We start from the raw sequence: 22,528 nt of genomic DNA, 5'->3' as shown, positions 1-22,528 counted from the left end.
CACATTATCGTTAGCCTTGTCTGCCGAATGCTCAAATAATAAGAGCTATTAAATTCTAGCTTCAGGGCTCTCAGATTGTCATCTGTGCAAAGAGTAAATAGCTTGAATGTTACACAGCAGCAAAAGGATACAAAGTGAGCAGCACTGTTTTTGTTACAGATCACAATAAAATATGTGAAAATAATGAAAAGAGGAATATAAATGTTTTCTTTCGCTGTATTTGTGTTGCTTAAGTGAAAACTCAAGAGCAAGTAAATGTATTACAGTTTGATTCTTCACGAAAGAAGATTAATTGAAAATCTGGTCTTTCAAGTAGGTACAATGTTTCTGTTAAGTTCAGTAATTCTTAGACACATAGTCTTAGCTGGAATTGTGTATTCTGCAGAGGGTCACAGATGACTTAAGTAAATGTTCTGAACCGTGGAGTCACAGACCTAAATCTTAATATTTATCTGTTCAAAAATGCTAAGTGATTTAGGCGTGCCATATCTGGATTAAATACCATCTGATGTGGTCATGTCTTAAATGATAATATCCATATGTTGGATCAGATATGAGTGTACTTATGTTTCTGCCAAATGTGGCTTAATTTTGTTCTTTTAAGATGAAGCTTAAGTTTATTTGATGTCTATTTCTTCAATGAGTACTGACTGCAAGTTTGTACAGTTGTAAGGAAAAAGAGACTTTAGGTTTGCATCTTAAGAAATATCAGTCAGTGCTTCCACTATTGAATGATGGGTGAAGTGATAGATGAGAGTCCCCTGGGCTGCCTGCTGATGGTATTTATACTCTCTGGGATCCTAATGAACGGATCGGGAGTCTCTCATGTTAATGGTCTGTGACGTGCCTGTCTAAAAAGAGGTTTGATCTAGGGTTCGCTGGGGGGAGGTGGTGCAGAAGGGTGTAAGTACCCAAGTTCATTTGAGCTAGGTGCTGTTGCATATCTTCCTATTGCAACATTGGTGAGGCATTGAATTTCCACTGTTGCGGTATAAACTGGGTCTAAACTCAGAAATCCTCTGTTGTCATCCGCTTGACCTTTCAACACAGGCAGCTGTCGATGAACTATTTCAAAGACTGATGCTTGACAGTGAATGCAGACTATTTGTCACAGCTCACACCTACACTGTTTTTCACACATCCTGCACACACACGCACACACAAACAGTAAGGAATGGTTAAAAGCAACTTTTATTTTCTGTGTGGTGAATTGAAGAGGCATTTTAGCTGACGTATAACTGATGTTATACCGTATGAACAAATGTCTGTGAAGGTTCTCAGTCATCCAGGTCATCGTAGTCTAAGGAGCTTGGAAAGAAACGCGTCTGGACTTCTATAAGTTGCTTGAAGACGTTTCACCTCTCATCCATTAACTGAAGGAGCTTCTCGGATGAGAGGTGAAACGTCTTCAAGCAACTTATAGAAGTCCAGACGCCTTTCTTTCCAAGCTCCTTAGACCATATGAACAAATAAAAACAAAAGAATGGGGCATGCAATTCTTCAAAGGGTGGTTAAATTTAACTGTTAGCCTTTCTGGAGTTTTACCAACCTGCAAGTACAGTTTCTCTGTGTTCCCCTAGATCTGAGTTTCATGGGTGAATCAGTGTGAGGAATGCATGGAATCACAACTCACAGAATGTACATATTGGACGATATATTTATTAAGTCAAGTAGGACAAACACTCAGTTTATTAGTTATACCTTGCTAATGCTTTACCTTATAGAAATTGAGACTCATCAGAGCAGGTGTGATTCTGTGTGAATTGTATCCTCGGTTCACATCAGTGGTACAAGATGTGGTCTTCTACTGCTGTAGCCCATCTGCTTCATGATTCAATGTGTTGTGTGTTCAGAGATGCTCTTCTGCATATCTCTGTGGTTATTTGAGTTACTGCTGCTGTTGTGTTGGTGTGAAGCAGTCTTGGTGTTCTTCCCTGACATCAACAAGACATTTTCACCCAGAAAATTGCCACTCACAGCATATTTTTTCTTTTTCTCACCTTTCTCTGTAAACCGTAGAGATGGCTGTGGGGGAAAACCCTAATAGATCAGCAGTTTCTGAAATACTCAGACCAACTCGTCCGGCACCAACAACCACGCCAAGTTTAAAGTCACTTAAATCACTTTTGTTCCCCATTAAGCAATAGTATCGACCATGTCTACTGGGTTGTTGCCATCTGAATGGCTGATTACATCAGAAAAAGTGTATTTGCATATTCATTCTGGATTTCTCAATTTCGGTTAAGGAACACATATTATTATAAAATGTGAGAGCACAAATTATCATTCAAAGAATCAGTTTTTAGAGTTTATGACATATATATGTTCATAAAGGATCTTTAAAGTAGTAGATTTTTTCTAATAGAAATACATTATTTAGATGCTAATATGTCTTTTAAATAAGAGCCTGTACAGGTAGCGCACAGATTGTTATTCACCACATGCAAACCCAAGCATGCAAACCGTTTGCACTTTTTAATGAGATGTTCAGACATAACATATGTGAGAAAGTGACAGCTAACACTTTAAAGTAGCTGAACAGGAAGTTTATAGTGAAGCAACGGAAGAGATAATGTCTCATCCTTCGCCCTTTGCCTAACATTGAAATTTTTCTATATTACCGTAGATAATATTTTTAGACTGTCTTCAAAGAAGTTTGTTTGTTTTTTATAATAAAACGTTTTTTATTCCCTCTTTTCTATGTATTTGTTGACTTTTTTAAGTTTAAATTTTATGAGTGACTCATTTTTATCATATTTTCCTGTCGGATTAATTGCAGATTTTATGCCACATTTGTACTGGTGTTTTAAATTTGTCTTTTCTTTTTGGGTTTTCACAGTTTTTCACTTTTTGGGTTTTCTTTAAGTCTCTTTAAGTTTCATTATTTTTTTCATTATTTTGAAGAAGAAAAAGAACATTTGGCCAACAGCATCTATCTAGAAGTCAAAGCTGTAAAGGTTTCCATAGGTGAACTTGTGGAGAGATCATTAACGGTTGTTTGCAGCTGCACACAACTGAGGTGTTGGTTGGTTGTCGGCTTTGTACATGCTTTCAACCACAAACATCCCCAGGTGAAAAATGTGGGTTGGCAGGGACCTGTTGTTGGGCTTCATGGTTAAAAACATTTTATAGTCTTGGCTTTCCTGCCACACGATACTGTGTTCCCTGCACTCACAGCTCTTTTGTTCTTTTTTATAAAGAGACTTTTTTTAAAAAGTTTAATTAACAAATAGTGTTAGTTAGGCTAATAAACAATTATGTTAAATAAAGGACATTACAGGTAATGATCAATAATAGTAATAATAATATTTTTATATCCTTATATAAAAATATTCTGCTAGATAGGCTGAGACACTGGGTGGGTATATCAGGGGCTGCTTTGGACTGGTTTGAATCCTATTTGCATGAACGATCCTTTTCTGTGGCTACCTCTAAGTACAGTTCCTCTTCTACTTTTCTTCCCTATGGTGTGCCACAAGGTTCAGTTTTGGGGCCTTTATTGTTCTTGCTGTATTTACTTCCTCTTCAACACTTATTGAGCACTTTTAAGGACATTTCGTATCACTGCTATGCAGATGATATTCAGGTATATATCTCCTTTAAGCCCCATGATGTTTCCAAGCTACAGATTTTGCACAAGTGCATAGACTCCATTAGATGTTGGATGGCTGGAAACTTTCTTCAACTAAATGAGGAGAAGACTGAAGTCCTTTTTTGTGCTCCTAAAAATTTTGTACCTAGTGTTATGGAAAACTTGGGTCCACTTGCTACATTTGCCAAACCGTCTATCAGGAACCTTGGTGTTACTATTGACTCAGCTCTGACTTTGGATGCTCATGTAAAATCTCTGGTTCGCTCCTGTTTTTATCACTTGAGAAACATTGCTGAGTCCCATTGTATCACGCTCCGAATTAGAAATTGTCATTCATGCATTTGTTTCATCTCGTCTGGATTATTGTAATTCTTTGTTTACTTGTTTATGTAAAGCCTCTTTGGAGCATCTGCAAGTTGTTCAGAACGCTGCTGCAAAGCTTCTGACCACGTCCTCCAAGTATTCCCATGTCACACCCCTGCTGATTCAGCTGCACTGGCTCCCCGTTAAATTCAGAATCCACTTTAAGGTTTTGACCTTGACTTTCAGAGCTCTGCATGGACAAGCACCAACATATATAAGTGAACTTTTACATCCATACATTCCCAGCAGGTCCCTGAGGTCATGTGACCAGGGCTTGCTGGTTGTCCAACACACGAGGCTGAAAACAAAAGGTGACAGAGCTTTTGTAACTGTGGCCCCCAGATTGTGGAACTCTCTCCCTTTGAGCCTGAGATCTGTGGACTTTGTGACTTTCATTGGATTTTTTATGCCTCTAATATTTTTTTAATCCTCTATTGTAGAAGTGAAAGCAACAACCTTCAAGTCATGTCTAAAAACCACCAGGCTTCCTTTAGTAAACACAAGCAACACAGAAAAGTCAATACACAAATCTATGTCTTGCATATTAATAACTATATTAAAGACACTGGGGATTCACTGGATTTCACAAGACTTAGTGGTCCCTGTTTGTTTGTTTTGATGGGAAACGCAGCTTATTGTCAGGGTTTCTGGGTCGTTGACCCAGTATTTTCAGTTCATGTTCACTGTTTATCCTCTGTACATTCCACTTCCTGTTTTGTGTTAACGTTACTCTGTGTGCATTATGTTCTAGTTCTTATTCCATGCATCGTTAGTTCAATTGTGTTCAGCTCCTCACTCACCTGTCACCTATCAGTCATTGTTCAGCCAGTGTATTTAAGTCCTCAGTTCTCTCCTGGTCGGCGTTGCGTCATTGATGTTGTCTATGCCCCATGTTTGCCTTCCAAGTTCAGATCAGTCAGCCGTTCATTCAGTTATTCAGTCAGTCAGTCAGCCAGCCATCTCCTGTTTTCGTCATTCGTCCCTCACAATAAACACCCTGAATCTTCACCGTGAGTCCTGCGTTTGAGTCCTTTTCTCCACATCCACTCAGCAACCCCTGACACTTATAAGAATTTATGTCTCTTTGACCTCAGGCACACACACACACACACACACACACACACACACACACACACACACACACACACACACACACACACACACACACACACACACAGCCTCAAAAACGTAAACATACGGATGCAATTTTTTTCCATAATGCACAAGTACACACTGACTTTTATGCATAAGCAAACACTTGGAAATTTTCAAAGCACACGCTTACTAACACATTCCATCAGTAGCCACTTTCACACAGTGTGTTCAAGGCTACCTCTGATTTTGGAGTGCTAGCATGATACCTAAAAGTGCAGAGTGGACTCACACATGAGCAAAGGCGTGCAATGACTTCCTAATTAGTTGATTTCTTAGTTGTATCATTTCAAAGTTCCTGTGTGTTTTGTTTAGATTAAGTGTCTGATACCCAATTGTGTTCCAACTGTGCTAAGTATGACTGATAGCCAGCATATTGGAGACTTGGGACTGCTCATGACCCTTTGTCAGCTCAGTGCATAGTTTTCGCAGGAAATGACTGTAAATAAAAAACAAACATAAAAGTCACTATTGGTTTTACCTACTGTTTGTGTCAGGCTTGTCCCCCAAAATGAGAATTTTATACTGATTTCTTGTCTTTGAGGCATTTACTGCTATTTTTTTATTTCAAACTGAAAATCATTTCTTAGAGACATCATGTCATTGTGAGACTGGAAATCTTTTTTTTTTTTTTTTTTTAACCTGTCCCGTTTGGCTCTTTTGCCATCAGAATTGTTGTCTAAAGGCAAAGAAAGATGCCCAACGGATTTACTTTACCAAATTGACCATCCCAGCCTTGCCGTAATGGTCCATTTGATTCACCTTTTATTGTTTATTTTATTTTCACTTACTGAATACGGGACAGACTTGACTGGGGGAAAGAAGGGGAGAAAGAAAGAGGGAAAGAGAAACAGCTGAGAAGAGGGACGGGGGAGAAGGGCAAAAGACAAAAACCAACAGAATGAGCAGAGAAAAAAAAAAAAAAAAGAAGAAAAAAAAAAGCATCTATCGATCACCTGGATCACCTGCTGAGAAAGAAAAAAGAAAACAAGCAGAAGAGAACAAGAGTAATAGAATAAACAACATCACAATGATATATGGGAATATGACAGTAAATACTAAATATTAAACATTATTGTGCAGCACATAAGATCAACAGAAGACAGTGTGCTTTGAGGTAGGAGCCAAAAAGGGTGTAGTTTGTGGGTGTGATCACCCGTGTGTACACCTGTGAGCATGGACGCGCTTGTTTTTTTTTTTTAAAAGGTTCCTTCATGTAATGATCTGCTAGAGGGTGTGGGGGGGCACAGCCCCGTCCTCCAGGGCATGAAGCAGGTATGGAGGAGATCAAAACTCCAGACATCCAGAGGCCCCCAGACCACAAGAGACCAAGGAAGACCAACAGAGGGGCAGCCGCGCCACTGTCCCAGAAAGAGCTGAGGAGAGTCCCAGATGAGGGCTCACTCAGCAGCCGCGGAGCAGAAGCCAGGGGGAGTTGCAGTGACGCGCCCGTAAGCTCCGCCGGCAGCCAGCCGTGCCTGAGTGACCGAGCCCCAGGCCGAGAGGCCGGGGGCACCCCACCTCCGAAGTGGCCCGAGCGAGCCCCAGGCTCCAGGCCCCGATAAGCGGCCGCCAAGGAGTGAGCCGGTGTGTACCTGGACGCCCATCCCCGGACACAAAGAACCACCAACGCACCGATGTCTGAGGGAGTCCGCCACTGGCAGGGGAAGTGGTGGTAGGGGGAGATAGGCCTCCAAACCTTGGAGGGCCTAAGATGTCCCCAGAGAGGTGGCGCCTGACACCCAACCTGACATATAGACACAGAAATACAGGCACACACATATACAAACATCCATTCCCACCCTCATGCTCTCATATGCACTTACTCCACACTCAACCAACGTGGAGACAGACATAAAGAGACGCTGTACACACGATCACACTCCCCAAGCATACTCTACAAACCGGGTCTAGGTACCCTTGCCCCTGGAGGGGGGAACTGCACCCAGACCCAGGTGGTGTTACCCTTTTCCCTGCGGTGGGGGAGGCAGACCGCCCGACTCAGCAGCAGGAGCCCACTAGACCGCAGTCGGATGGCCAACTCCTCCTCCTAGCCCCCCCGCTCCAGCAGGTCGCAGAGAATGGGGGTGAGAGAAGACTCCAAACCTCCCTCCACCCGCTCATTGTAGTGTTGATGCATGTGTGTTCTAAGGTGCATTTAAAACTCAGGAGGGCATGGAGCTACCTGCCAGAGAGCAGCAGGTAAGCGCATGGTCCCTCCTGCTAGCCCTCAATGTCTACGTGTATTTAACATTGAGAGGTGGGCAACGACGCCAGGGGTGGGGTGTACACCCTGATGGTACTTTGGATTCCGTGTATCGTGCCCACCCCCAAGATCCTATATGTATGTCTAATGAGAGTGTGAGTAATGTGAATGTCTAAGTTGTGGGATAAAATTGAGGCAGAGGCAGCCAGAAGGGGACAGGGGGGGGTAGCCTCCTCTGCACCCTGGTGACATACCCCTACTCCAAGGTCCTGCATGTGTGGGTGGTTGTGGTGGAGCAGGAAGAGGGAGGCAGCTGGAGATGGGGAGGGAAGGAAGGGAGGGGCAAGTGACCCCTCCCTGGGGCCAGCTCCCCCGCTGACCCCAGTAGGCACCCCCATACTCCGTGACCCGCCAGGGAAAGGAGGCCCAGGCCCATCCAGACCGGGGCCCAGCGCAGCAGCGCCTCCCGGCCCCACAGAGCCCGGGACAGTCCACCCAACCCCACCACAGAGAAAACTGCACCCACCCCACCATCCACTCATCTTCCAGACTACATAAGACAATAAACACCCAGGCTGAGATCTTCCCCCACCTCTCCTGTGTCTCCCCCTCCTGCAGAGAGAGCCCATGAGGAGAGGAAAGCTCCTGCGAGATGTGACAATCTTCCCCACCAGTTGAAGAGCCCCCCAGGTGGCTCGATGCACCGGCGGCACCCTGCTCCAGGACTGGAAATCTATAGTTCTTAATATAATCTCAATTTTTCATCCCTCTTTTTTTTGCATCTTGTGATGGTTGAGGGGATTGTGTGGCTCGGTGATCCCAGGAGCTATGTTGTCAGTGGTTTTTGTTCGTGGTAGGGTCTCCTAAAGCAAATTTGACCAAATGAAGAGCACTTACAGATTATTTCTTTGATGAAGACAACAAAGGACCAGTTCACCCTGTCTGGGATAGGGTTACTGCCAGTCCTAGGGAGGGAGCTTGAAGGAGAGTGCCTGGTGCCAGGTCTTCGTCCATTGGGCTGCCGTTTGTGGAGCCATTACACCATAAATTGCACCATATGACATCAAATTGATGTCACATCCACTATCGCTAACCGGTGTTTCTGCAGGTCATGCACTTCTGCACTTTTGTAACCTGGTCCTTTGCACCGTTGCAGCTACAGCTGGTTTGAAGACAGGACTGTCTGATTTGGTTGGATTTACTGCCGTTTCAATGATATAACAATAAAGAAGGTCAGAGATTAACAGATTATACCGAAGTAGATGTTGCTACAGTTTGAAAAAATGAACTTTGTTTTGACTTCCTCTCCTTCAGAGTCAGTGCTGATGTTGTGGTATTGTCTGAGTGGTGACATCTATGTTGCAAAATAGTGCAATGGCTATTTGCGCCGTAACCGTGAGCATAAATACATGTGGGTGTACTGGCAGTCAGCAAAGCGACCGACACAGCAGGTATACTGGAGCCTTTAGACTGCTGCATCCGCAACCCAGACTCAAATGCTCAGTAGAAAAGGGATGGATGGATGGATACCCTGGAAGCCAGGTTATTATATTAATGTGTTGTAATCTGTACATATGGCGAGTGATTGGAAACTGCATTCAGAGTAGATTGACTCTACTGCCCGGTGTATAATTGTAAAGGCATGTCTTTTTTTGATATCTTGTCAAACAGGAAGGCAAGCTGTAGTTGTACTGCATGCCACTGCTAGATATAAGAATAAGAAGCCAGTGAGGGTGTGAAGGTTGGACTTAGACTGAGACTGGACCAGTTAGACTGAGACCTGAAGCTGAAACAGCAGCAGGTCTGAAACTCAGAGCCAGAAATAGAACGATAGAAGTTGCAGATAGGTCAAGCTGGCTCTCTCCTGCATCTCGAGAGACTGCGATATAGTTCTCTGCACTTATGTGTGGTCCAGATAAACCACAGCTGACAATAAGCATTTAAAGTTTATTTCATGTGTCTGGACGCAGTGGCTGGTATTGGTTGTGGTAATTTTATCTTGTATATGATGAATCACTTATCTCATGACACCATGAAGATGATCTTATGTAATATAAGTGATTATTGTACAAACTGCTTGTAGTAAACAAAAATGCTGAATCGAGCTGAATAATACATTCAAGCTTCGTCTCCATTCATTCCATGTTGACAGCTTCAACATGGAAGGAACACGGACTCACTAATTAACCATCATTATTATATTCATTGCTGATAATGGATTCATTTTCTTTGTTTGATGTGGGTAACACTTCAAAATGAATGCCATTTATATAATATAAAGCTAATATTATATGCATTATACTGTATCAGAAGCAAAAAAAAAAAAAAAAAAAATGTCTTGGAGCCATTGCCGCCGCCCCTCATCTGAAGTTAAAAATATGCTTTTATAGAGTTTCGGGCCTTACATATGGGAAGTTCGTTTCTGCCACTAAAAAAACAAAAAATTTTGAGTTATTTTCACGAAGTTTCAAGAAAGAAGAAATTTTGACTTCCTTTTCTCAAAATTATGAGTTAATAACTCAAAATTTCAAGTTAGCACTGCCAATCAGTAATCTACGTGAATGATGTCATTTCCTACGTAGTTATCTGGAAAGTGAAGCCCTCAGCTACAGCCAGTTTTGAGAAAATAACTCGAAATTTCGAGAAAGATAACTACATTTCGAGTAATGAACTTTTTTTTTGTGGCAGAAACGAGCTTCCATACTTATATGTATGTTGGACTTTGGAAAAGCAGATTTTGAAGTTTTAAAGTTTTAGGTTATACTAATAGGAATTTAGAGAAGCACCTTAAATTCTCTACATTCTGTAAAAATGTGAAAATTGTCTTCTCTCCTAATAAAACATCTTTCCCCATGAAAATATGTTTCACAGTGGGCTGTGCGGCATGTTTGATGAATTCCTGGACTTCCTGGTGTTGTGTACTGCCAAAGAACAGAAAGAAGAATGTCATTCGATTTCTCCAGTCATTTATTAAACTCATGCACAAACACATTTAAACAAAGCTGCAGACACTAAATGGATTTTAAAGACAAAAGATAACTTTTATGGAGTTTCCTGCAATCCAAACCACAAAGCAAAGAGCGCAGAAAGCAGAGTTGAACAGCCAAGCTACTGGCCCTGTCAGCTGGCTCATTATAGTGAAAAAAGACTCTGCCAAGACTTTGGCTATTAGATAACTTTTTGGAACACATCTTGTGAAGTTCTTTTAATTATTAAGTACCTGACAGATGGCCTGTGGCTGATAAGCCAATTTATTCTGGCTTTTGGCATTTGCAACATGACCAAATGAACCAGCAGGTCCTCTTTTTTTTAAAATCGTTTCCCTTTTTTTCCTACCTGGACCGTCTTGGAGGAAGGGTTAGCATAGAAGGGAGTAAACAGTGCAGTCATCTTCTAGGCGAAGTGACAGCTGTGACAGCCCCTGCCCTCCCTTCCTCTTCTGACCTTGTGGATGTCATGCACAGCATGTGTGCACGGCTCTACCAATGAGCCAGCTCCTGCAAATGAACACATCTCTATAGACCCATGTGTGCGGGCTAGCTGGGACTTCAGCTTTCTCCAGCTGTGAAAAGGCAAGCAGAAAAACTTGTTCATAGGGCTCTAAGGCCAGAGCTGTAAACTCTGTTCAGTCTGTCTCACTTTAGGTTTTTCTCTAAAGGGACCGTTTATGTAAAGCACGTCCATGAAACAGTAACAGTGTTGTCTGCCTTCTTGCAGTTTAATAGCCCTTGGATGTTGTTAGATTTCCCTCTTCCAGGCTATTTATTCACTGCAACAAGTGTTAACTGCAAATAATCATCACTAGATATCTGATTTGCAGCGGGGGACTCACACTTGTCATAATGATACTTTAGGAGAGAGTTTAACAGCTGTTATTATTATTATGTTATTAAGAGGCAGTTGACACTTACTGAAAACCTTAATCAACACGTGGACTCTATTCCTTATCAATTCCTTTTATCAATTTCTGTTTTTAAAGTACTTTATGTAAATTTGTCTTTTGAGTTTTTGAAACACTTTAGTCCTGATGTCTAAAAAATCTGGATTTTATACACAGTGAAAATTAAGATCTCAATATGACTCCTTTTTTTCCTGTGGCCAGATTTTATTTTATTTATGCTCCAGATACTTTGACGAGACTCTCAAATCATTCTAAGGGCTGAATTTTAATGTGGTAAAATCTAATATGCTCTGAAGACATCAACTGATTGAATAACTTGACAGTAAACAAGTTTGTCAAATCACATTTTTACATTTTTTAAATCACACTTTCTTGTGCTGACGCATCTTTTCAGAAAATAAAACGTTGGGGTTACGTGCACATATTTCTCATCTTGAACTCATTGAACCTGGTGATTAGTATCTTCAGTGAGTCCAAGGTATACACTTCCATGAGCTTCAAGCAACGGACCCAACAGGACGGTTGGACTCAGTTGACGCTTGCATTATGAAAATGCCTTTTCTCTATTGCATCAACAAACTCAATAAAGGCCAGCATGTAGAGACTGATCTGATATAGAACCATCATAAACCACTGAGGTATACCACATGAGACACCGCAGTTTTTCTCACAGTGATTCTGCAAATGATCAGCAGACATCAAAAACATATATCAGTTAAAAAGACAGACGAGAGAGACAGCAACTCTGCACGATGGGGGTCATAACTCTGTTACATAATGACGGAAATAAGAAGTTTAACAAACAGGTTCCTGAAGATGTGACAACTTATCGGCATATTGCCCAAGAGTGACCATAAAAATAGCACCAGTACTAAAGAGAGCAGTGCTGTGATAGGTGTCGTTAATTTAAAGCTTGTCAGAATGGCAACTTCAGGCAGCAGTTAAAATTTTCAGCTGTTATTTGGGAGCAGACAGATGTGTTACCAGATAGCACACTGTGAGGAAAACCCCCTCTGAGCTGCAGCAGCAACCTGCCCTCCCTCTCAGCACTGAGTAGCTTAGTGAAAGGCCAAGAGGAGTCAGGGTGGTGATTTGTAGGCTAAAAATAGTAGCCTTGCCTAGTCTAATGTCTGGATAAATGATAGCTTCAGTTTGTTCTCATCAAAATCTCTCCTCATATTAGTAATCGCTCAGTTATAAACGTCAGGGTGAGGATGTTCAATAGACACTACGTGTTCACAAAGTTTGTGTTTGTGTTTACATTCTGGGGAAATAAAGTCATGGCTGTCATTGCTCATAATCGGCCTTTAAATGATTCTCCAAGTATTTTAAACGTCGCCGTGTCTCATTTTTTGAGCGTAATGAATGAGTGTCGCAGTTTTTCTGATACAGTTTTTTTTAGGAGAGGAGGTGATTAACATGATGTAAAATATAATTAAATGCTGAAGGCCACAGTGACAGAATTAGGTGACACAGTAACACAGACTGCTTATGTTGATTATATGTCATTATCGTGTTGTGAAAGAGCTCTGACAATGACTTTTTGAAAATTAGTTATGAGAGCGGAGGAGAGTGCTGTTTGAAATTTAAAAAGGGGGTCAGAAATTAACCAGAAAATCTCAGTTCAACGCATTAGAGTGATTACTTCTTAAGTTACAGTAGATTAATGTATGTAATCGACATGCATTTCATTCTAGACTGCAGATAGCATTAGGTGAATCCCCAAAAGAAAAAAACAATAAAAAGTAGAAAATAACAAGTCAAAAACTGGGTAAAGCAGGAGCATCCTGCCAACTCCAATTTAAATGTCATCCCTCAGTGAGCGTACACTGTTAGTTGAGTGAGTGAGCAGCTGGAGGTGAGACAGTTCTGCTGTTTTCACTAATCATCCGATGCTAAATATCAGGAATATTTACCTGCATTTTCAATCCTAAAGGGAACAGATGGCAAAAAAGATAATTGAAGGAAAGATGTGACAGAGCTCATGATCTGTGTGTCTCATGTCACCCCCACTCCTGCTCACTGGCTGCAAATGTCACACCAGGTGGATCTCTTTTGACTCTGTGGGATACAGTTGGACAGCATTAACCACACAGCCTCTTTGATGATTGTTCAGCCCATATTTTTCCACACAACTCAATAAAAAGAATAAAACCATCAGTCGTGTTTTGATTGTGAATACCTTGTTTTTTCATTGCCTGAAACTGATTGTGAATTACAAAACACAGTTTCAGTGTAGACTGGAGCCTCTCTTGTTAGTGTCTGCTGCATTGGAGGTGAGTACACTGCCAGGTCAGAGACAAGAAAGCAGTTAGTCTTTAACTCAGTGTGTCAGTATGCACTTAAGCAACCGAATTAGAGTCCTACTTTTGCAATAATGTGAATTTTTCAATTCGATTTCACAAGTGTTTGAAAAGAGATTATTTGTGTTGGTGAAATACGTTTACACTAATAGTTTATTTGTAAAATTCAGTCACATGTTGATAGGAAGCAGTGTATCTCATTGATACTACTTTTGTTTTCCTCTGTCGAGATAAGCCCACACTAATATTGAGGTCTGAGGTCTGGGGAGGCTAATTGATGACTGATGGTGTTACATTGTGTGGTTTGAATTTACTGCCATAGCAGTTTGTTTGGGATCTTTGTCAAGCTGGAAAAAATAAGCCATTACAAAGTGGCAATGGTGGATTCCATCATAATTCCATCAGTCTTGAAAAGATCTCAAAAATCACAAGTTGAAATGTAGCCCCAAATCTTGACTGACCCTCCACCGTGTTTTAGAGATACCTGGAGACACTCTTGTCCCGCTCTTCTGACCTCCTCTGTATGTACTGATTGGACTCGAAAATGTAAAACTTCATAAGATCTTTTGCCAATGATTTTCAGTCCAGTCCTTGTGGACTTATTCATACTTGCTCTTTCCCCCTTGTTTTTTTTTTTTTTTTTTTTTTTTTTAAGCTTTTTTTTTAAGGCATGATTCATATGTCAGTGTTTATTGTTTCAGCTGCAAGCAGAATGAAAATGAATAAGAAAGCAGCCAATGTCCAAAGAAAAACTTTGAAGTTACTTAAGAGAATCTTGAGCAAAGAGTACTACTGCTCAAGATTAGGGATGGATATCGTTTAGGTTTTAACCGATACCAGTACCAAACCGGTACTTTTGAAACGGTGCCGGTACATAAACGGTGCTCGAACCGGTGCTTAAAGAATGGAGAACACAAACTTTGTCCAAAAACCTCTCATGTTTAACTGTTTTCCACTTTTTCTTTGGTCATTTTAGCCTTTTTGGCCAGGGTGAAGGGAGTATCTGCCATCAAACAAGAAGACAGCCGCATGTAACTACGACGGTGTTTGCTAGTTCACCTTACATGCATTAATTTAATAACATGGTTAGCTTGCACACGAACAACATTAAGCTACTCACACAGAGAAGAACGGCTGCTGCCGCCATCATCATCTGTCATCATTTCTGCTACACTGGCAGGGCTAGGGGCCAGGACTCTACTCTTCGGGTTTTTGGGGGATGTTGCTAACTCCGGGTCCGATAACAGGCAACCCACCCGCAGTAGATGTGCTTGGTGTGAGGTCTCGCAGCAAGCTATCAAATACGGCGCATTTCTCGGCTTTTAACAAAATGCTATACGTCGCAAATATATGCTATACGTCATGAACTCCTTTGCACAGTATCACCTTAAAGCACTTGTTGCAGGCTGCTGAGTTTGCATCTTTTGCTGTGAAGTACAGCCAGAATTTGACCGCTTCGCCTTGGGCATTTTTAATCTGTAGCTCTGCTCTAAAAGAACGTACGTACCTGGGCCTGCCTGCTATCCTTGGAAAGGTAAAATGATTGGGTAGAATCCAAAGTGTATCACAGCTCAAGAAAAAAAAAAAGCACCGAAATGTGCGCTGCTTTTCGGTCTGGTTACTACCGTTTATGTCAGAACGATACCGGTACCCATCCCTACTCAAGATTGATGCATCGGAGAGCAACTTGGGATTAGTATCTTGCCCAAGGATACTTGGCATGCAGACTGCAGGAGCCAGGGATCAAACCCCCAACATTCCGATCAGTAGGTGACCTGAGCTACAGCCACCCCCAAAAAGAAAGTCTGGCTCTTTGGAAGCAAAATATAAAGAAATGAAAGGTGACTCAAGACCTTTGCGCAGCACTGTGCATATATTCTAGACTTCTCCCGAAGCCTTGACATTAACGCTGCGCTCTGACAGTAGAAGAAGGTTTTGTTTACATACTGTAATGATGGAGGGAGGGAACAAGGGTTTGATTTTAGGCTCTCAATACTTTGACATCAGCCGCCCATGGTTGATAACATGGGTGGAGAGTCTAGGATGACCCCAGTCTTTAACATTATCCCCTTCTGCCCGCCCCTTCCTCTCCTGCCGGGAAACCCCTGTTCAGCTTCACCCTGCCAAGCTGTTCATTAACAGGAGCTGGTTGGCGTCCTGCTTGCTAATCAAGCTGGATTGGAGAGTCTGGCTAATTAGCCGACATCACTGCGCTGACCCCCCATGCTTCTGTTTTCATTACTGTCTCTTGGCTGCTTTGGGTCTTTTGATCAGCCCTCTGCTCTGTCTTTTTTTATCCATGGCCTCGTATGCAAATCTGCCTGACACACTACTAAAGGGCAAATGCTAAAATGTTTTTAAAGATACAAGGATATATTAAAGAACAACACAACACTAATTCAAAACAAAATGAAAGCATACCTTGGAGTAAATTGTTCTGGTATATTTTCCATCCATAGCATAGGAAAAGCTGGCTTTTGATTAAAAGCACAGACTAATGAGATAAAAGTGTGTGTTTTAAGCTCGTTAGTAATGTTCGTGTACTTTCTCTTAAGAAAGAATAAAACTGATGATAAAATAACTGTCTCCTATTTTTTGCTCTGCACAATCATAAAGTGCAGTCGGAGTGTTAATGTGTCTCTGCTGTTGTTTTTAAGAGAACATCAGATTGTGCCCATCCCTTTTTAACAGCTCCACTGGTGCACACATGTTGTCACAAACTGTGCACACATGTCTTTTAATAGCTTTGGGAGCTGAGCACACCAAACTGGAAATAGTTCTAGAGAATTCTGTTTTGCATCTAATGCATTTCTGCTGATGTAAAATCGCCCTGTCTGTGCATAGGACATCTGGGAAATCCTGTTGGCCCTCATGTTACCAAGGGGCATCCTTCACACTACATCATCCAGTCACCACGTGCTGTAACACCACCTGGCTGTGGGCTGCCATCGCGGTCTTCCTCTGCTGAGCCTAGTGATTGAGTTCGTCGTTGCTTTCGTTGTTACACTCTGCTTCCCCTGCTGTTCTGGCAAAGCAGCGCCACCCAGTCTGTCTTGAATTTCCCATTAAGACCCAATTAGGCTGTAATAGGGGATAGAAGCCACAGGAGTAAACCCTTCTGTCCCGCAGCTTTCAGAAAGAATGCGTTAATGGACAGCCTAGTGTGTGCAGTAATGTGTAGTCAGGTACACTCATTTACAGGTTTCATTTTCTGCACCATTACGACTCGCCCTAGTGAATCTTTAAATGGAACTTTGCAAACCAAGCACAGCAGACAGAGTAAACCTACCAGGCTGGATGCCGATAACAGTTTGTTTAGGCTCATGTGTTTAGCTACAAGTGGTTCGACATGAGATATATATTTATTCACAACAGCCAGCATCACTCATCCATTAGCCTTGCTCCTTGGCATGGTCCTAGGGAAGGAAGTGTTTTCCTTTTGCTTATCTTCACTTTTGAAATGAAATTTTGTGCAGACTTGAACTGCTGGATGTACTGTATCTGTGTGAAATTTAATACATTAATTTCCTTCTCATTATTGTAGTAACTCTACTGTCATAAGGTAGTGTTATTACAAAATCCATCCATCCATTCTGAGCCTGTCCTAGCTGCCACTGGGCGATTGGGCAGTCTGCCAGTCTGTCGCAGACTCTCAGACACTTTAGCATTACCGACTAACCTAACTCTACTCACCCGAAGAGAACCCACACAGACATAGGGAGAAGATGCAAGCTCCACGCAGAAAGGCTTTGGACAGATGGTGAACCTTACTGTAAAGCAACAGTGCTAACCCCAGCACTATCATGCTTTTTACAAAATACCTGCAAAATTGATAATAATCCTCTTTAGCGGTACTCGAACATAATGCTAGTAGCCTAGTGTTAGGTTACTTTAGCATCAGTGTAAGCAACACATCTGTACATTTACAAACGTGCCATCTCTAACACTGGTTTACCATTTCTTAGACCATTTTCATTCAGTGCAGCTCTAAACTTTTCAAGAAATTGAGCTGCAAAGACCCGATGCAGTTACATAGGACATCAAACAGTCTTTAAGCCGCCAGCTCCCTAGTACAAAGTGCTAACTTGGACAAACATGTATTTTTTTGTCTTTTTGTTCTGAGTGTTTTCCATTATCTGGGAACATTAAGCCATGGTTCACCCTTTGAAAAGCTGATGTGAAATACACAATTGATGTGCAGCTGAATGTTTGTCCTAGTTGCCATCACTCATTCATGCCGTAGATGAGGGAATAAAGCAAAAGGGGAAAACAAGAGGATTATCCTTCAGGATCAGCTGTGTGTGGGTGGATGTGAGTAAGTACTGCAAGTGCAGTCTCCCTCTCTCCCTCTTTCACTCTCTCCACTCATGTCTGTCAACCCCTCTGTTATCCTTGTGTGTCCTTGGGTAACATACTAACTACTGACCTGTAGTCAGTGTGTTGGGGGTAACTAAGTATATGGTGTCGAGGTTGCAAAGCTCCTGTATCAGATTTACTCTCAATGCTGAATATGTTGTATTCCACACCCCCGTATAGATTGTTAATTTCTCCTTACTTGACTGTTTCACACATGAAAATGTTGGTAAACTTTGCTGTTTGTGTGAGCTGTTACCCCAAAGTTAGTCATCCAAGCCCAAACTGTGATTCTCCATCTAAAAAATAAATTAATTCGTTAAACAAAAAAACAAAACAAGGAAAAATGAACCCTTCAACATGTAATTTTCCTGTAAATCACAATTTATTTTTAGATAAATAACATATGTCTTCACAAATTTAGCACTTACAGCAGTGTAGCTGATTTCTGCAAGATCTGAAAAGGAGGTGTTTCTCTTAGACCAGTAATGGTGTAAAGCCTCAGCAGGCTGACATGGAAGAAAGTGGCAAAGCAATCTCACGAGGAGCCCGAATGAGTCTCTGTTGCATTAGTCCAGAGGCCAGTGTCAAACTGACTGAAATGACATTGATCACTGTGGCGCCTCACTGCGCGATACTGTCAGCTCTCGCTGAGATACGGGTCATGCGTCTCCTTTTACTGATGATTTATTTCTCTGGGTTCAAGCTCTTTTCATTCGTTCTACGTTTGACTATATTTTTCACGATCGAAAAAAATCGGAGGGATGTTCTCAGGACTGGTACTTTTTCTCATAGGATAAGAGATGCTTTCCTGCATCCAAGGAATATATATTGGCAAGTGTTCAAATAGATGCAGGGAAAAAATTTAATGAAGACTAGCCTGGATAGTGTTATTAATCCAAATCCACTTAAAGGGTTTTCTAACTGAAATGAATTTACAGGACAGCACAAGTTGAGAATGAGCAGGATGCACTGTGTGTTCTTGGAAAAATGGCAGTCTTCCAGATTTCTCTCTAACAGAGAGTACTTCCAAAGCCTCATGTTGTATGTGTGAAATTAATGAATGTATGCAAGTGACTGGGAGCCTACCCTGTATACCGTATGCGAATGCTGCTGTAATATTTAAAGTGATCTGTGCCTTATCACATGCCCTACACATTATATCAGTAGCGATGATATGCCAGCCATATGTTTACCCTATGCATCATGCGTATGTTTGCACTGGGCTCTTGCTATTTACTGCTGTGTACACATATATATGAAAAAGGGAGGCAACTGCTTTTGCTTGTTTAACAGATCACATAAAGAAAAAAATGCTTTACTTAACACCTGCAGATATTTACTTAAGAAGTTTGCACCCACTCCAGGTTGATGCTGTATTTTATGTGCTGAAAGGGAGTGTTAAGTGAAATGGACTTGTAATTGTCGCATACCATTTTGCTGCTTAGTTGAACTGGACTGAAGGAAGGATACCTTAAGTAATGTCAGCTCACTCCACCTGACCACTATTTATAGTGTTGCAAATGTAGCATTATTTTCCTCAGCCTATTTTACTGTAGCAACTCTATTTTTATCTACTTTTATCTACCAACACATTTGCCTGTTTTGGCTTGCAGAAATGTTAAGTTTTGTTCTCCACATTCCCTTATTTGAGTATCCAAATTTCCCCAAATTTGCAATGGTTACCAGTGGGATGAATGTCGATGAGGCTCTGATAAAAACGATGGATGCTGCATTTACTTGAAAGGTAGGAAGGGATGTGTAAATGCAAATATCGGTCCAGTGTTCATGAATGACAAATGCAAATGAAGAACAATAGCTGGGATGTTATTTTAGTTCTGTCTTACAATACTAGCCACATGTCATAATGCATACAGTGTTTATATTTATATATATTGCATGTTAACAAGCTCATTATTTTTTATGATATAATATATAATGCAGTAGTGACATTTGAGGGTCTTACTGTATCTGTAATTGCATTAAAGATGCAAATCACATTGAGTCATTTTAATTGATAGATGGAATTCATTCATTCACCACTATCCTAAAATCAAAAGTAAGCCTTCCACTTGAGTATAATTTATCTAAATGTATTTTATGTCTTTAATTTTATGTTAATATAATCACGTGGCAAATGTGAATGTGCTATGTGAGTAGCTCTGTGCATTGCAACACTGTGCCAGATCAGTTTACAGCCTGTAAAATGCTTACATTACAAGAGTGTTCATACTCTAAGGGAGCTGTGGATGACAATATTTAATGCATGTCAGAAACATTAGGCAGAATTTTTTTGCACCAAAATATTAGAGTTGGATAAAAAAAAAAAGAAGGTTTATTTGCACATGCTACGACTAAGATTATGTTGCTTTATACAATGGAAAATACTAGCAGAATCGAGTATGGAGGTTTGTCTTCCATGTAGGAAAAAAATAATAAATCCAACAAGTAGTTCTACAATTTTTACAGAGATGTGAGTCATACTCTTCCAGACTTACACACAGACTTACACACAGTTGTGCACTCTCATTCCCCCCATTAAACCCTAATTTCTTTCATACATTGAGTGATCTAATAATCATGTGGAGAGCCTGGAACAATGAACAATTTTAATAGAATAATAATGAAATGAAAGGCTTACACATATGTGCACAAACAGTTTGATAGGTTAGCAAAGGAGCAACAAATCCTAAGACACTTCCATATGGCGTATTTTCAGACACTTCATAATATTTTTATTGGAGTAGATGGAGTAGATTTTATTTTGAGAAATATATTGTAGTAAAGAGTCATGGATACTTATTTGAGTCAGCTGCACTGTATTTCCTACATTGGCACTCTTGAATTTATGAGCTGATCTTTAACAATAGCAAATTATTAAAAAGTTGTTGCAAATTGATCGGCTTGTCACCTTCAGTTGAACCATAAAATAACAAGTGATTGCCGTCTGTTAAGAATCAGCAGCGTATTATCTGCTGAGTGATTCCTCTGAGGTATTAGGTCGACTCATTTTGTCCTTCATTGATGACGTAGAATGCCTTTTTAACGCAGTGCCATCCGAGTGCTGATTTTCCACCTCGTCCCTTGCGCACAGAGATTTCTCCAGATTCTTTGACTCTTTTGATCATATGTAGTATAAATATTGAGATATTCAAAGGTTTTCCTCTAAAATTGTAGATTTCTTTTTGGATCTGCAAATACTTGTTTCAGTATTTAATTTGCAATTGGCCTTTCTGGATTTGAATACTTGTACTGTGATAAATTACTCTCTTTGTGCCCAGTGTTTAAGTAAAATGAACAGTGTATGTTCTCAGTGGTTGTCAACCATTTATTTTCTTACTCTTTTGGTCTTTGCAGGATCCCAGAACTAAGCACAAGTTCAAGATCCACACCTATGGGAGCCCCACCTTCTGCGATCACTGTGGCTCTCTGCTCTACGGCCTCATTCACCAGGGCATGAAGTGCGACTGTGAGTAATTAAGTTTAAGGGAAAAGTTTAAGAGAAAATGAACATGTGTGACTCTACACTGATTATGTTGTAGTTTAAAGCCATTTTTTCAGAATGACTCTTGTCAAAAAATATCATATGGGGATCTGTTCCCCTCCTCCTGACTTTGACTCATTAAAATTACACATTGTCTCTCTTCACTGTGCGGCTGTTTTTGCTGCACCTTCATAATAAGCCTCGTATCAAAGCTTTTCTGAGTCTTTATTAATATTTCTTCCTTAGTTGTCTTCCCTTTAATCTTGCATTAGTGGATTAACGTCTGAAAGCCTTAATGAGCTCCTGCATTATCTGCTACATACTCAGAATGGCAGTTATGATTGCTCCAGGGTGTACAAAAATAGAGATGTGGAAATTATATTTTAGCAGATCAGCCACACCTCTAGTCACGCCGCAATGTGATTACACATTTTGGTAGTTTTAAGCACTGTTAACACAAGGTTGTGCCAGGGAGGTACAAATAATACAACAGTCCCAAGGAAGAATGTGTCAGCACCACAACTGGTTTTCATTTATTTTCACCTTCTGACCTGATGACGTGATGATGCAACTGTTCCCAATCCATGAAACGACAGCTCAGCTAACTGACACACATGTATAAATATGGGTCATAACCTTGTTAACTGCTCTTCAAAAAAATAATAATTTAACATTGTGTGAAGATGGTATTATTATATTAGCCTACTCCAATGGGACATTAAGGTTGCATGTGTAAAAACAACACTTGTAAAATATGGAATATATTTTGCTGTCCATCTTTTATAATATATATATATATATTATAAAAGATGGACAGCAAAATGTACAGATAAGTCAAAAAATCTCTTTTGCATCTTTATCATAAAAAAAAAATACTTTTTTCATGTCAGTCAATTCTGAGAAAGCGCTCATTCTTTTTTCAGTCACCTTTGATTGATTTGAATCAAATGCATAATGTATAAACTTGCTTTTCTCTGATATCTTATATTTCCTCTGTCCCACCAGCCTGCGAAATGAATGTCCATAATCAGTGTGTTATGAATGTGCCCAGCCTGTGTGGAACTGATTACACTGAAAGGAGGGGGCGTGTTTACCTCAAGTGTGAGGTCAGCGGAGATAAACTGCAGGTCACAGGTAGGCCTCATAACCCTTCATAGACTCTTAATGAAATGAT

The 22,528-nt window shown here is 40.8% G+C and overlaps 1 protein-coding gene across 3 annotated transcripts in view; it reads left to right on the top strand.

The window, feature by feature from the left end:
- prkcaa (protein kinase C, alpha, a) overlaps positions 1-22,528 on the top strand; it is a 138,260-nt gene that overhangs the window by 57,464 nt on the left and 58,268 nt on the right. For all 3 annotated transcript variants that reach the window (XM_040034281.1, XM_040034282.1, XM_040034283.1), the window contains exons 4-5: positions 21,228-21,339; positions 22,360-22,488. In XM_040034281.1, the coding sequence (XP_039890215.1) occupies positions 21,228-21,339; positions 22,360-22,488 (241 nt within the window). The remainder of the gene's footprint in view (positions 1-21,227; positions 21,340-22,359; positions 22,489-22,528) is intronic.

The sequence above is a fragment of the Simochromis diagramma genome, unplaced genomic scaffold (assembly GCF_900408965.1).
Source record: "Simochromis diagramma unplaced genomic scaffold, fSimDia1.1 OVJJ01000747.1, whole genome shotgun sequence".
Classification (NCBI taxonomy): domain Eukaryota; kingdom Metazoa; phylum Chordata; class Actinopteri; order Cichliformes; family Cichlidae; genus Simochromis; species Simochromis diagramma.
This window is presented reverse-complemented; position numbering and strand designations above follow the sequence as displayed.